This window comes from Gopherus flavomarginatus, chromosome 2 (assembly GCF_025201925.1).
Source record: "Gopherus flavomarginatus isolate rGopFla2 chromosome 2, rGopFla2.mat.asm, whole genome shotgun sequence".
Classification (NCBI taxonomy): domain Eukaryota; kingdom Metazoa; phylum Chordata; order Testudines; family Testudinidae; genus Gopherus; species Gopherus flavomarginatus.
Genome location: NC_066618.1, coordinates 87,276,358 through 87,289,383, shown reverse-complemented (window position 1 = coordinate 87,289,383; position 13,026 = coordinate 87,276,358). Strand labels below are relative to the sequence as shown.

Here is a 13,026-nt window from a genome sequence, read left to right as displayed (position 1 = left end):
CCAATCATCACAGGCGGTAAGAAGGAACTGATAGGGCACAGAGCGACAGCGCCTAATATACCAACGCACGAATGCAGCACTCAAGAGGACGCTACAGCCAACCCTATGGCTACCGCTAAGACAAAAATCTCTGACAACTGTGCACGTGGGCGCGCACACACACCTAGAATGGAATCAACATGAGCAAGCACTTGAAGAATACGTTATTGGAGATTGAACATTAACTTTAATATTGTACATCTAAATCACAGAGCTACAGTTGAACTTTAGAGACCATATTAATCTTATATACAGGCAAGATACATTTCACCTCTAAATCTGCTCTGAATATTTTGCTTACCAGTGAACTTCTGGCTGATAGGGACAACAACTGAGGTAGATTTCACAAGACTGGCTTTGCCAATGGGATCTAGATCTTTCAAGTCAGGAACCCGGTCATGATAAATGAAGTCATTGTCCTTCTTGGCAGCTATAAGGGCGCGGTTGATTTTGTCAGACAAATCTTTTACATTTACGTATTCATCATAACGAGATGCCACTGTTTTTATCAAGTCTGATGCATGCTAAAAATCAAAATACACATAATTACAATTCAGATAGTCTCTCCATCCAGTCCTCTTCCTAGCAGTATTCCATCTCTTTAACACAAACAATATATAGTAAAACAGCTGATCATCTTAGCCAACTACAAATATTGAAAAGGCATAAGATTCAGCATTAGCTGCTCCCTGCCTACTAAGGGAATGTCTAACGATTTTGAGAAGAATTAGAAAAATTACTTCCAGCAATACACTGACTTTATATACAGTTCTGTTGTTAATGGGATCACGAGTCCTCTGCAGTTCATACTAAGACCCTGTCTACACTACCACTTTACAGCGCTGCAACTTTCTCACTCAGGGGTGTGTGAGTGCTGCACCTTGTGGAGGGGAGTTTTTTTTTTTTAGAGCACTGGGAGAGCTCTCCCACAGCGCTGGTGCCGCAACTACACAGACACATTAAAGCACTGCTGTGGCAGCATTTTAACACTGCTAGTGAAGACACACCCTAAGTAATCTCACCAATAGTCTCAAAAATCCACAGAATTCAGTTATAATTTGGGAAGTAGAAGATAGGGTAAAATTATTTCACAAGACCACTCAAAATAGCTAACACTATCTCAGCTCCAAGGACTAGGACTGAGTTGATTGTTCCTAGTTCAAGGAGCCTTGTGGCAGATGCTACCTTTCTTTTGTGTCCCCTTCCCATGTACTGCTAAAGGTTCATGGGAGACATCATGTACTTCCACCCCTGTTCTCCAGTGCTTGCCTGTTTCTCGAACAATGTGCAATAAAGAAAGGTTAAGATACAGCTGCACACCTAGGTTGGAATTCTACAGCCATCTCCCTGCTACCACTGTCTGCCTACTAAGCCCCAACTCAGACTCTGAAAAGTTGATACTAAGGAACCTGGAATCCTCCTCCACCCAGACCTGACACCTACACTCAGAGAAAACACCCTTCACTCCCATTACTAACCAAAAGGATATCTATTTCCCCTGCTTCCACCCCACCACCACCAGCCACAGGAGACCCATTCTCCCACCTGAACCTGCCTCTAGTAGTACAGACCTCCCCTCATTTCAACAACCAAAGAAAATCATTTCCCTATTTGAACAACCAAATATCCCACAGCCAGAGGCCAGAGAGCAGTCCAACCAAACAAGGTTATTTATAAAACCCTTTCTGCTTATATCTAACATACTTATAACATTAATCAACCATTTAACAAATATTTTACCTTAAGGGCACATTTACAATTTATAAAATAGACCATTTATAAATGAGAAGTGTGCTTCTTAAGCCATGTCCTGTGATTTTTAAACTGAACTATTTGAAGCAGGCCTGAAACAGTGGGTGGTGGTGTATTTTTTTTTTTATATATACATTATATATAAAATGTGTATTTTATATATATATATATATAATGTGCCAAAGCATTAACATAACTTAGTCACTATCCAACTTTGAACAGTTTTAAACAAGGTTTGAGGTTTGGCACATAGAGACCTCAGTCTGTTTAGTACCACGGCAAACATCATTAAACGTCTTTTTGAACCTTTCTTTAAAACAATGGCTTTCAACCTGCAGCCCGAGGACTGCTAGGGGTCTGTTGATTATGTTTAAGGAGTCCATGAAAGAGGACTATGAAAATAAAGTTTCAGATCCCAAAAAAGGCATTCAATTTTTCTGATCAACAGTATGTGTGTATGGGGGGGGGGGGGCGGGATTTCATTTTATTTTTTTAGGAAACTTGTCAATCTTAACTATCGGAGTTTTGCAACTCAAAGTATATAAGATTTGTCATAGGTAGTCATTAAAAAGGTCTTCCTACATTTCTTAAGAGTTCTGTCCCAACCCACCTGTAGTCTACCGATTTCTTCACCAAATTTCTTCTGCTGCTTTGCTAGGATAGACTGGTGATACTCTGCATTGGCTTGCATAATACAGTGCTTCGCAGCCAGAACAGGAAACACCTCCTGGAAATAAAAATACTGACCAGGGGAAAGTCCAACCACATAAACCACCACAGACAACATGGGATGCAGGAAGAAAAAGGAAGAAGAAAAGGAAGTTAGAATCACCCAATTAATGGTTTAGATAGGTTAAAACATTAGAAGTAAATGTTAGAGATGTGTGACTGCATGGATTGAATTCAGTCAAAATAAAAATATTGCTCTGGTAAAATTATTTCAATGGTTTTATGTTGATTTGGGGATTGCACTTCATTTAATTAAAGCCATGAAGTCACAACATTTACTTTACAAAGATTAGAAATTCAAACATGCATTAGAAAGAATAGTAGAAAGGACATCAAAGATCCCAAGACAAAGTACTTTCAAAAAGTATGAAAGAATATTTAGCCCTCTTCGTTAATCAAGTCATCATACTTTAGAGGCTGACATGATAGTTCTACATCTACTTTTTTCCCCACATAACCATTAAAAGGACAATAAAACCATTATCCAGCAGAAACCATTGCAATAAGTTTTCATTTACAGTGAACCAAGAATACTTAAATAATTATCAGTAGACCTACAAAAATAGTTTTACTGTCATACCAACAAAATAAAAATTATATAAACCCCATTAGAATGTGTTAGTTTGAAAAACAAATTAAGGAGTTAAATAAGCCATCCCTAAATACACTGTCACAAGTTTACCCAAAGTAACAGTTTTAATAAAACAGTATTTCATGTATTTCAAAATATTATTATAATACTAAAAAGTGATTAGCTTTCAAAGAAAACTGAAGTGTGCTTCTGACAACTGACAATACTTGAACTGGAGGATTTTTCTGGATTCTTAAAGTTACTCAAGAATTCCCAGGGTTTCTCCCCCCCGCCACCTCCATTGCTACAAAAGTCTGATCATAAAAATGCTTGAGAAACCATCTCAGAGATAAATTTATAGAATGTAATACTCAACTAGAGTTACATTAGTATATTTTGTATTTTTTTTTATTAGCATTACTAACCTTGGGCAAAGTGTCCTTATATTGACACTGTTTGAAAGCATCACCATAATAATCTGCAGCTTGGTTAGCCAGTTTAGCTATGATAGCATCTTTCATTTTATCTGGAATTAAAAACAACAAAAAGACAACACAAGAAACATTAATACAAATGTTTTCATGAAAAGAAAGGTTACTAACTTGTAATGAGCTCAGGAGGGACTCTGCACATTCACACACAAGATGTGGAGGCAGTGTAGCTCTGACAATAAAATGCTTCATAGCAGTGTCCACTGCAGACAGAATGGACCCTGTTATGAACACGATTAAGACGACATGCTCTGGACCAAGTTTTCAAATTCAGAATATTCAAATAAAAGTTTAAAATCTCAATTGAAAATTGCTATATTGCTAGTTTAAATTCCATTTAGTGCTGTGTTGGAATGAAATGTCACACAGAGGTCTTCTAATGAGATTATTTAGCTAGAATGTCTATTTGAACCAATGTTGTATGCAATGCAGTTATAGCTTTATCAGTCCCAGAACATTAGAGAGACAAGGCCGGTGAGGTAATATCTTTTACTGGACCAACTTGTCTCTCTCACCAACAGAAGAGGGTCCAATAAAAAGCTGCTACCTCACCCACCTTGAGCCAAAGCACATAATTGAAAGAATGACTGCTTAAGTTACAATGATGCATCTGGGATATTTTTCAGACAGTTTTGTCAAAATCTCCTTTGTTGGTAACCTCATACATAAATGCTGTAACTACCATGAAAGACAACATCTTTCTTGTACAGAGGTCAGAAAGGAATCCATGCCTGTAAACCAGATATCTCAGGAAGAAGGAAAGTCTCACCAAGACCTACAAATCATAATGTGACTTGTCGCTGCCTGTGATCAGGAGGAAGATTTTACATGAACATTTTGGTTCAAAAGTGGGCCAGAAATATAAGTGGGCCAAATTTTTCTGAGATACTAAATTGCACAAAAATATGCATGTTTTCATAGGCTGTATTTAGTAAAGAGACCATTCTGCAACAGCATTTGATTTCAACTTTAACTTTTGAAATGCATTTTGCTTTGAAATTTAGCACATCAAAAAAAGATTTAACACCTGACGACGACCCAAAACTAAAAAGATTTTTTTGTTTCCAACTGTTTTGTTTGACTCGAAGCCTGGTTTTTGTTTCAGCAAGAGGAAAACCCAAAAAAAATCAGTTTTGGTTCAAACCAATTATTCTCTTTCCCCCATTTCAGCCCCTACACTGAAAAAAATAAACTATTTGTTCACCATTAGCAAAGAATGTACTGGTAAGTTTTGGGGTGTATTCTACATCAGTGCTTCTCAAGCTATCTGATGTGGGGGACCAGCAATTGTTTTTCCCCAAGGTGTCAGGGACCGGTGCCATGTTATTATCCTATTCAATGCTCTTATGAGGAAACTCGCCGCAGACTGGCAGTTGATGGCTCATGGACCGGACAACCTCTTTGAGAAGCATCGTTCTACACAATGCACCCCAAGACAGTGGTCCCCCTATGTAATACTGTCAGCAGCCATGAATATAGCAAGAATGAGAGGCATCCCTACTTATTTTTGGGAAGCTTCATTCTGGTCACCCTGCTCCTCACTGCAAGGAGGTGCTGCAGATCTAACATGAGCAAGGTCTGCTCTAGTAAAATATTTTAACACTGTAAATTCTTTATTTAGACGTTCCTGACAGAGGTTATAAAAAACTCAGTCGTGCAATTTACTAGCTGATACTTAAATATTTTCAATCTCTCATAAGATGTTGTTAGTTGTTTTCCTTCAACTCTGCCCCTCTGCAATATCAAAAAAAGGTTGTCCAATGCCATGAATCTACAGGAATGACATTGAAGCATTTTATCAAGGAAAATTAAATTGAAAAACAGAATTCAAGTGATCCAGTAGTCTAGTAAATAGCGCTCTGTGCCACACGCAAGACCTGGGATAGATTGCAAACATGAACATGATCACTTTTCAGGCAGCATGCTCAGTCTTGGTAAGACTTGGGAAGAGAAAGACGGGATGATGAAATGGTACATCTCACTTCTCAAAATCAAGTCACAACCTGACAGCTGATATTCACTATGACAAGGAGAAATGTTAAGTTTTCACACAATCAGTACTTCCATTATGGTGAAAAGAATAGTTCAGGGACGAATTAGGCAGTTCTGAAAGGCCCACATGATACTAAACTTCATTTCTCAAATTAATAAGTCAAAATCAAAACATTTGTGGAAGTTGTGAAGAACACTTAAGCACATTTGTAAAATGTAAAGTTATACCTCTTGTTGCTTTTAAGAAAAACACCTCTTGAGCTTGAGCCAACATAATAAGACTAAGGGTTCCAACTGTATCTGGAGAGATGTCCACTGTAGGCTCTCTATTCAACGCAGACAAGACTGTGTCTTTAATGTGTTGGAAGGCACCACTAGCAAACTGAACCAAAGCAAAAATGAATACATTATTCTTCCTGTATTTCAAACAAACTTTTGCTAATAAAAAAGGTACAGCACAAACAGATGTCTGAGAAACAAACTTACTTTTATAGTTAACAACAATGCGGAGACCAGAAAGGACAAAATCTAGAATGTGGGCTTTGTAACTCTTGATATCCCACTTGTTCTAAGAGAGCTGAACAAGGCTGACTGAGAAGCTATTAACCAAAGCTATAAAGTAGAAGAGTATATAAATAAATATGGATGATACCCTCAATTGAGTGCATTGTGTGTCTACATTATAAACTTAAAATCGACCTATATTAGGTTGACTTACAGTCACCGCTGTAATTATTGCGGTGGTTCATGTTCATACTGCCCCCTTCTTCTGTCAATGGTGTGCATCCCCACCAGGAATGCTTCCACTGACTTAAGAGGGGCAGTCTGGGGGGCTGAGAGACTGGGCTCTCAGCTCCATGGGCAGCTCCTCACTGAAAGCAACAGAGCAGATGCAACAGGCTTCTTGGCTCCTCACTAGAAATGGGGCAGCTGGCTGGACACCAGGTGCCGATCTCCCTGCCAGGAGCCCAGGTACACTTCTCATCTGGAACACAGGTGCTCCCAGCACGGACCAGGGAGCCAAGAGCCTGGGCAACAGCCGTGAAATTGACAAGAATGACAGCCAATACATGTAAGTAATGCAATGTCTAAATGAACAGTGCATCACCTTAACTACACAGACATAAGCCCTATGCCTCTCATGGAAGTTAAGTTATTATGTCGGTGTAGTAGGGCACTTACAGTAGCAGGAGCAAGTCTGTAGTGTGTACACTTCCATAATTAGGCCAATGTAAGATGCCTTATGTTGACCAAACACTATAGTGTAGACCAGGCTTAAGGCAAACGAAGTGGAAAGTTAGGATTAATATGAATTATATTAAGAGCACTGAGATACAGGCTAAAACAAGGGCTATTAAAACTCCAAGTGCAGGTTAAAAGATAAAAGTTTGTTGTCATGGTATTGTATTCCATAGTTATGGGCATTCTGTGATCATTAATGACTTCCTCTGAAGCATCTAGTCATGATCAAATAAGATACTGGTGTAAGTGGACTATTGGTCTGTTCTGACACTGCAACATCAACATTTCTAAATCAAACTACTGACATGGAATTAAGGTGGCCTTACAGCAATGCTCAAGATATATGAAATAAGCAGTAAAAAGGAAGGGTCCTCATGGTTGTGCACAATTGAGTTCACATTACAACAGCATGGTATAACAAACCATGATTGAAAAATATCTAGAGGGGTACCACCAGAAAGGAAATGAGGTGGTACAATAAGAGACAGATGCATGTAAATACTGAGGAGGCAGGGAAGGGAGCATGGAAATTAATGGATTAGTTCTGTTAGAAGTATCAACAGTCTGGGGAGAAGAGTTGCAAAATACAAATAAAGTTAAAACCGGGTAACCTAAACAGACTTTTCTGAATCTATAGTCTCTTAAAATGATTCTATGAATAAGGCAGTTTAAGACCAAGAAGATGTAGGCTATCCATAATCACGGTAGACAAATTGAAGTTGCTGTAGTTTTGGGTTTTTTTTGTTGTTGCTGAGGTGATTCAATTGTCAGGTTAACTATTTGCAAACTACTAAACATGTATATATCAATTTCAGTACAAGTTCATTGTCTTTTAAGTATAGGTTGACAAAACAATTGTACATCTTTTGTCTAATGGGTACATAATCCACAATACATTCACATCTAGAGAAAGTTTTATACCTTTTACATGAATCTTAGAAAAGTTACCTATGCTTTCGACATTATGATAAAGATCTTGAGAAGCACAAAATTTAGAAATACAATTTAAGTGATATTACACAATTTTTTCTGTATTGACGATACAGCTATGGAAGATAGGAGTACTGAGTAGTTAACGTTAGAGAAGGCACTTCTCATTCTAGAGGAGGCAGTGTGGAATTCCAGATATTGGGGTTCTATCCCCAAATTGGCCAGGGACCTCTTGAGCGACTTTGGACAAATCATGTCTTCATCTCTCTGCATCTCTTCCTTCTACCACCCTTAGATCTGTTTTATCTTCTTAGAGAAGAAGCTCTTTGGAATAGGAACTGTCTGCACAAATGGGGCTCCGATATCTGGCTGAGACCTCAGCAATGGTACTACAAATAAACTTCAAAATCATAGTTGCACGCCTTTGAAATACTGATGGACCATACTCTTATCACTCCATACTTCCCAAAAAGGGGCTGTTTGAACTAAGAATACTGCATAACTGAAGAAACAAGTTATGAAAAATCTAATGTTTTTCACAGCTATTATACTTTTGGGAGAAATTTTTTTTTTAAATGGGCAGTAAATAAGATGTTGGAGAACACAAAACTACATTTTTCATAGCCCTTGCTTCCCACAGATATGATTTTTATGCCCCACCTCAGCTTTCTATCATAATTAACCACCTACAGTTCCTTACTGTGTTACAAAACATTCCAAAGCTAAGCCTAGCTAGAAGCAACACTGTATTTTTGCTGAAGATATCCTTCAATATCCCAAACTTCCTTGTTTGACCCAAAAACAGGCAGAGTGTCCAATAAGGAACTCTCTCACCACAGCCAGAAAACTCAGTATTTTGAAAGAACATTTGAGATGGTGCGTATATTTTCATAACAGTAAAAGCAAATCCTCAAAAATACTACAGCAGATTCAAAGTTTGGGATGCGGTAGGGAATTAAACATTGTTGCAATGCCAGGATTTCTTTGGACTCCTAGTTTTGGAGAGGGGAAATGTGACAAACTCAACTTAAAGGTTCTGAAGAACTTATTACCAAGGACATAACCAATACAGTTCAAAGGCTTCAGCAAACACAAAGATAATTCTCCATCTATTTATGATTCTCAAGGAACTTGCAAACATACATAGTATTATATCATACTTTAAAAAGAGATTAAATATCAGTAAAGAACAACTGCTCAGCAGACCACTTAATGAAAGGCAGGGATGGGAGGTGGGGAAGAGTCACATTTACAGGTTAAAACAGATGTTTATTTGGGGTGTTCTGAGTGTGGCCTATTAGAGTTCTGGTGTTCAATCAGAGGTCAACAGTTTCAAGTTTTTCAGTAACAGGAGGTTAAGACAGTTTTTTCTTAATTGGAAATTTTTAATTTTAAGAATTAATAGTTTCAATGTTTGTCAGTACAGAAAGACTTCCACACCTGATAATGTTTAGCAGCAGTTTTCAATCCTTCATCATTCTCCAGATTCTGCTCTGATGCAATCTGACTAGCTAATGCTCCACAGTTGAACAAAACGCAGGTTTTCTCATATCCCAAACTTGCCAGAGCTGAAACCAAAAAAGCTAGAGTGAGCATTCTGTGAGGAAAATAATGCTTCAGCATTTTGCCCTTTAAAGACAAGAAGGCCAGCACTTACAGGAAAATAAGTACCTTCCGAATTTGGAGGCCACCAGTAGTTTCAAACAGGAAGCTAAGGAAGCAACTGTATGGAACTTTTAACACCCAAATCACTCTGATCCTGCATGTTAAAGAGAACTATACAAAGAAAGAAAAATCCTTGTTTATCTAGAGAAAGCTGAATCTTACATCTAGCACAGCATTTCCCAAACTTTTGAAAGATAAGCCCCACATTAGGAAAATGAAGTCACAAATCTTCAGTTCCAGCATGTATTATTGTTGAAGTCCTGCTCAAAGTGAGCAGTCACGTAAGAGTAGATTGTTTAAAGCATCAAAGAGGAAGTATCATGCACAGCTACACAATCAGTGAAATAGTCAATTAATAACATTTAAACTATCACCACTGACATTTAAGTTAGCACCTACTGAAATGAATGGAGCATCTCAGATCTGAGAGCTATTGTTTCATGATCTCTGCAAATTCTGGCAGATCTCTGCTTTAGTTACGCTAGATTCATGCTGTCAAGATTCTCTCTGTATCCATAACAGCTAGAGACTTTGGGTATGCCTACACTGCAGCTGAGAGGTATGATTCTCAGCACACAGACGGACTTACTCGGGCTAGCTTTGCTTGAGCTAGAATGATAAAAATGGCAGCGTGGATACTGCAGCACAGGCAGAGGCTTGGGCTGGCCACCTGAGCTCGGACCCAGAGGGTTGGTGGATTTGTACTTGGGCAGCTACCTTGAGATGCTGCCTGTGCCGCAATATCTTTTTTTAGTGCATTATCTTGTGCAAAACTAGCTGAGGGACACTATGCCCCAGGCGTTCCTAATCTCCAACCGTCAGTGGCTGGGACTGGATGATAGGACAATCACTCCAAAAAGCCTTGTTCTTTTAATTTCCTCTGAAATATCTGGCACTGGCCTCTGTCAGAGGCAAGATGCTAGACTGGATGCAGACCATTCGTCTGACTCAGCATGGTCACTCTCATGAGTTTGTCATTGGAGTTGGGTATTGCACCTCCCAGCTGCAGGGTAGACACATCCTTATTTAAATTAAGCCTTCACTCTGGAGAACTGAGAGACCTGTCCAACCACTGGCAGTTCTTCACAGCCCAAGAGGATGTACCTAGCCCACACACTGGAAAACACTTGGCTCTGAATATCAAGCAGCCAAGCCCATTAATAGCCTTGGAGAAGTTATTAGTCATACGCAGCTGCCATGACATGAGATAGCAGGTCCAGCAGCAGTGAGCTTACCCTTTCTCCCACCCACTTGCACTGCACCCTTATCTGCTCTGAACAAGACTTTTCCTTCCCCACACAGTAAAGCATTTTGCAGGAAACAAACTGGGGCAGGAGGGAGAAGAAAAAGGAGAGAGGTCCAAAGTGATAAGGTTAGAACAAAGCAGCTGCAGAAGGGAGTAAACTGTTCCTTTCTTCCCCTCCCTTCAAGTAGTGACCCAGGGATTTTAATGTTTTCTCTCCATGAACTGGTGAAGTATGGCCTACCAGGACACCCCTCAACAGTGAGCAGTACTGTAATAAATGCATCTGCAGGGCTTCAGTAAGAAACCAAAAGCAACGTATTGAGGAAGAGAGGAAGTCAGTCTTACTTATCCAGCTGAACACTGTGATTGCACGTACTGCCAAGTGGAATGGGGGAAATTTTTGTATTTTATGAAAAAAATGTGAGACTTGGTCCTCCCATTCACTTTTGTATTATGACCTTCTAGGACTGAGGGGTTTAAATTCTTTGCTAGGACAGGGGAATAAGAGATGAGTGTTGGTCATGGGCATCTGAGTTGGTAAGTATGGACCCCCAAGAACCCTCAACACATTGAATTACCTTGAAGAAAAAAAATGGAGGACTAACCACCATACAACTTTCACGGACTACCTCCCTTGGCCAGCAGAGCACAGGAAAACAGCATGAGTAGAGCTTAAAACAAAGAATTGATGTTTCAGGAGCTGTAGTAAGTATTCTGCTGACCACTGCAGACACACAATCCTGGATAGCAGGGGACAGAGAGGAAGGTAGTGCTGCCAACATGGTAACATGTACAAGCTTGGCTTTTTCATTCCAAAAAAAGGGACCCCAAAAATACTGTATTCCAATTGGCTAATAAAAGCTGTCTTGTTTTGAAAAGGCTGTCCTGCGTCACTGCAAACACCTGCTGATTGCATAGTTCCAAAGGGACAAATCTCCAAGAGGAGTTCTAGTACCTGGACTCACTGAAACAGCCATAGTGAGAAACAGTGATATTGAAAAACAGGCCACCATCAAAATACAAATATTTTCAAAATTCTTTGTTAGAAGTATTACTTGCATTTTATTTTCATTAAAATTACATACCAAGTTTGACAGATCCTCCAAAAAGCGACCCTTTATCAAAGGCATCTTTCCATGTAAAGGTCACACAGATCTGAAAAAAAGAGAAGGAGAATGCACTGCATTTCATTTTAGAAAGACTTATTTTAAAATGACATCCAGTACACAGTTTTATCTGTTTTATTCTAATTAAAGCATTATAATGCTTAGCAATGTGTAAGTAATGTTACAAAAATCCTATGAACTTTAAGACAGTCTTTAGTTTCACATATAAATTTTCCTACTCAACTTTCTATCTGAGCTTACACAAAATTTCTTCAATAAGCGAAGTTCAGATTCTCACAACGAGTCTTCAATGCTCACATTTTGGAAGCAGAATTATACCTGTGAATGACAGGGCAGAACCTCCTTCCCCTGAAGAGAGTGCCAAAGCTACAAAGAAACCCAATCATTCTCCAAAGTAAAGTACACGTTTTTTTTGAAGAACTGTGATGGATTAGAAAATGCTTTGCAATAATTTATGAATATCATCTCTTGCTTGGATGATTGTGCTGCTTCCTGCATGCATATACTGATTTAATTCAACAGCAGGATTGTTCAGAAATGCACCCAGGAAGGAATGTATGTTTGTGGATCCTGATACACACTTCCTAGCAAAAACTTCAGAAACACCACAAAAGCCATTCACTTTGAATTTCCACTTCTGAAATTCTGCTGCACTTAAACTGGTTTTGCGAAGCAGATCCAAGCTCAAGGAAAAGAGAATAAAAAGCCTATCTGAATTTTAAAAGGACACTCCCTCAACAGCAGGAGGGGGGGGGGGAGGGGAGAGAGAGAGGCAGGAGACTGAGATGCACACACCCAGAGGTTAGGGGTCTGGGGCAAACAGGTCTGTCTAGGAGTCTGAATGAAAGAGACTTATGTCGACCTTTTGTTGTTTTAATCCTTTAATCCTTTTTTCTTATGTTAATATTTTGTTCCTATTGTTAAGAACAAAAAATACTTCGTTATAGGAAGGCTGTTTGAATCTCTATTCACAGCTGGTCACAGACTCTACAGAGAACCACCACTGGTACCGAGGGCTACCAGCTGACAAGCTATTCTCGGAGATTTTCCACCTACCAACATGACGTAATGTCATTTTCTTAAAATATCTTATTAAAATCTCCTGGATTGCTTTCAATAGCCACTAGGAGCTCAATGCCAATTCTAGGAGACTCCAGGCCAATCCTGGAGGGTTAGCAACACCGAATCCAGTTGTACCTGCCAAGAAAGCATAGTCAGTACATAGGCCCTATATCCTAGGAC

The 13,026-nt window shown here is 39.1% G+C and overlaps 1 protein-coding gene across 2 annotated transcripts in view; it reads right to left on the bottom strand.

The window, feature by feature from the left end:
* Positions 1-13,026, bottom strand: part of PDCD6IP (programmed cell death 6 interacting protein) — a 59,578-nt gene that overhangs the window by 37,729 nt on the left and 8,823 nt on the right. The window contains exons 3-8 of one of the 2 annotated variants that reach the window (XM_050937938.1): positions 11,743-11,812; positions 9,187-9,314; positions 5,803-5,956; positions 3,517-3,617; positions 2,402-2,533; positions 341-563 (exon numbers count right to left, since the gene is read on the bottom strand). In XM_050937938.1, the coding sequence (XP_050793895.1) occupies positions 341-563; positions 2,402-2,533; positions 3,517-3,617; positions 5,803-5,956; positions 9,187-9,314; positions 11,743-11,812 (808 nt within the window). The remainder of the gene's footprint in view (positions 1-340; positions 564-2,401; positions 2,534-3,516; positions 3,618-5,802; positions 5,957-9,186; positions 9,315-11,742; positions 11,813-13,026) is intronic. The other variant, XM_050937939.1, reaches the window with a different exon arrangement.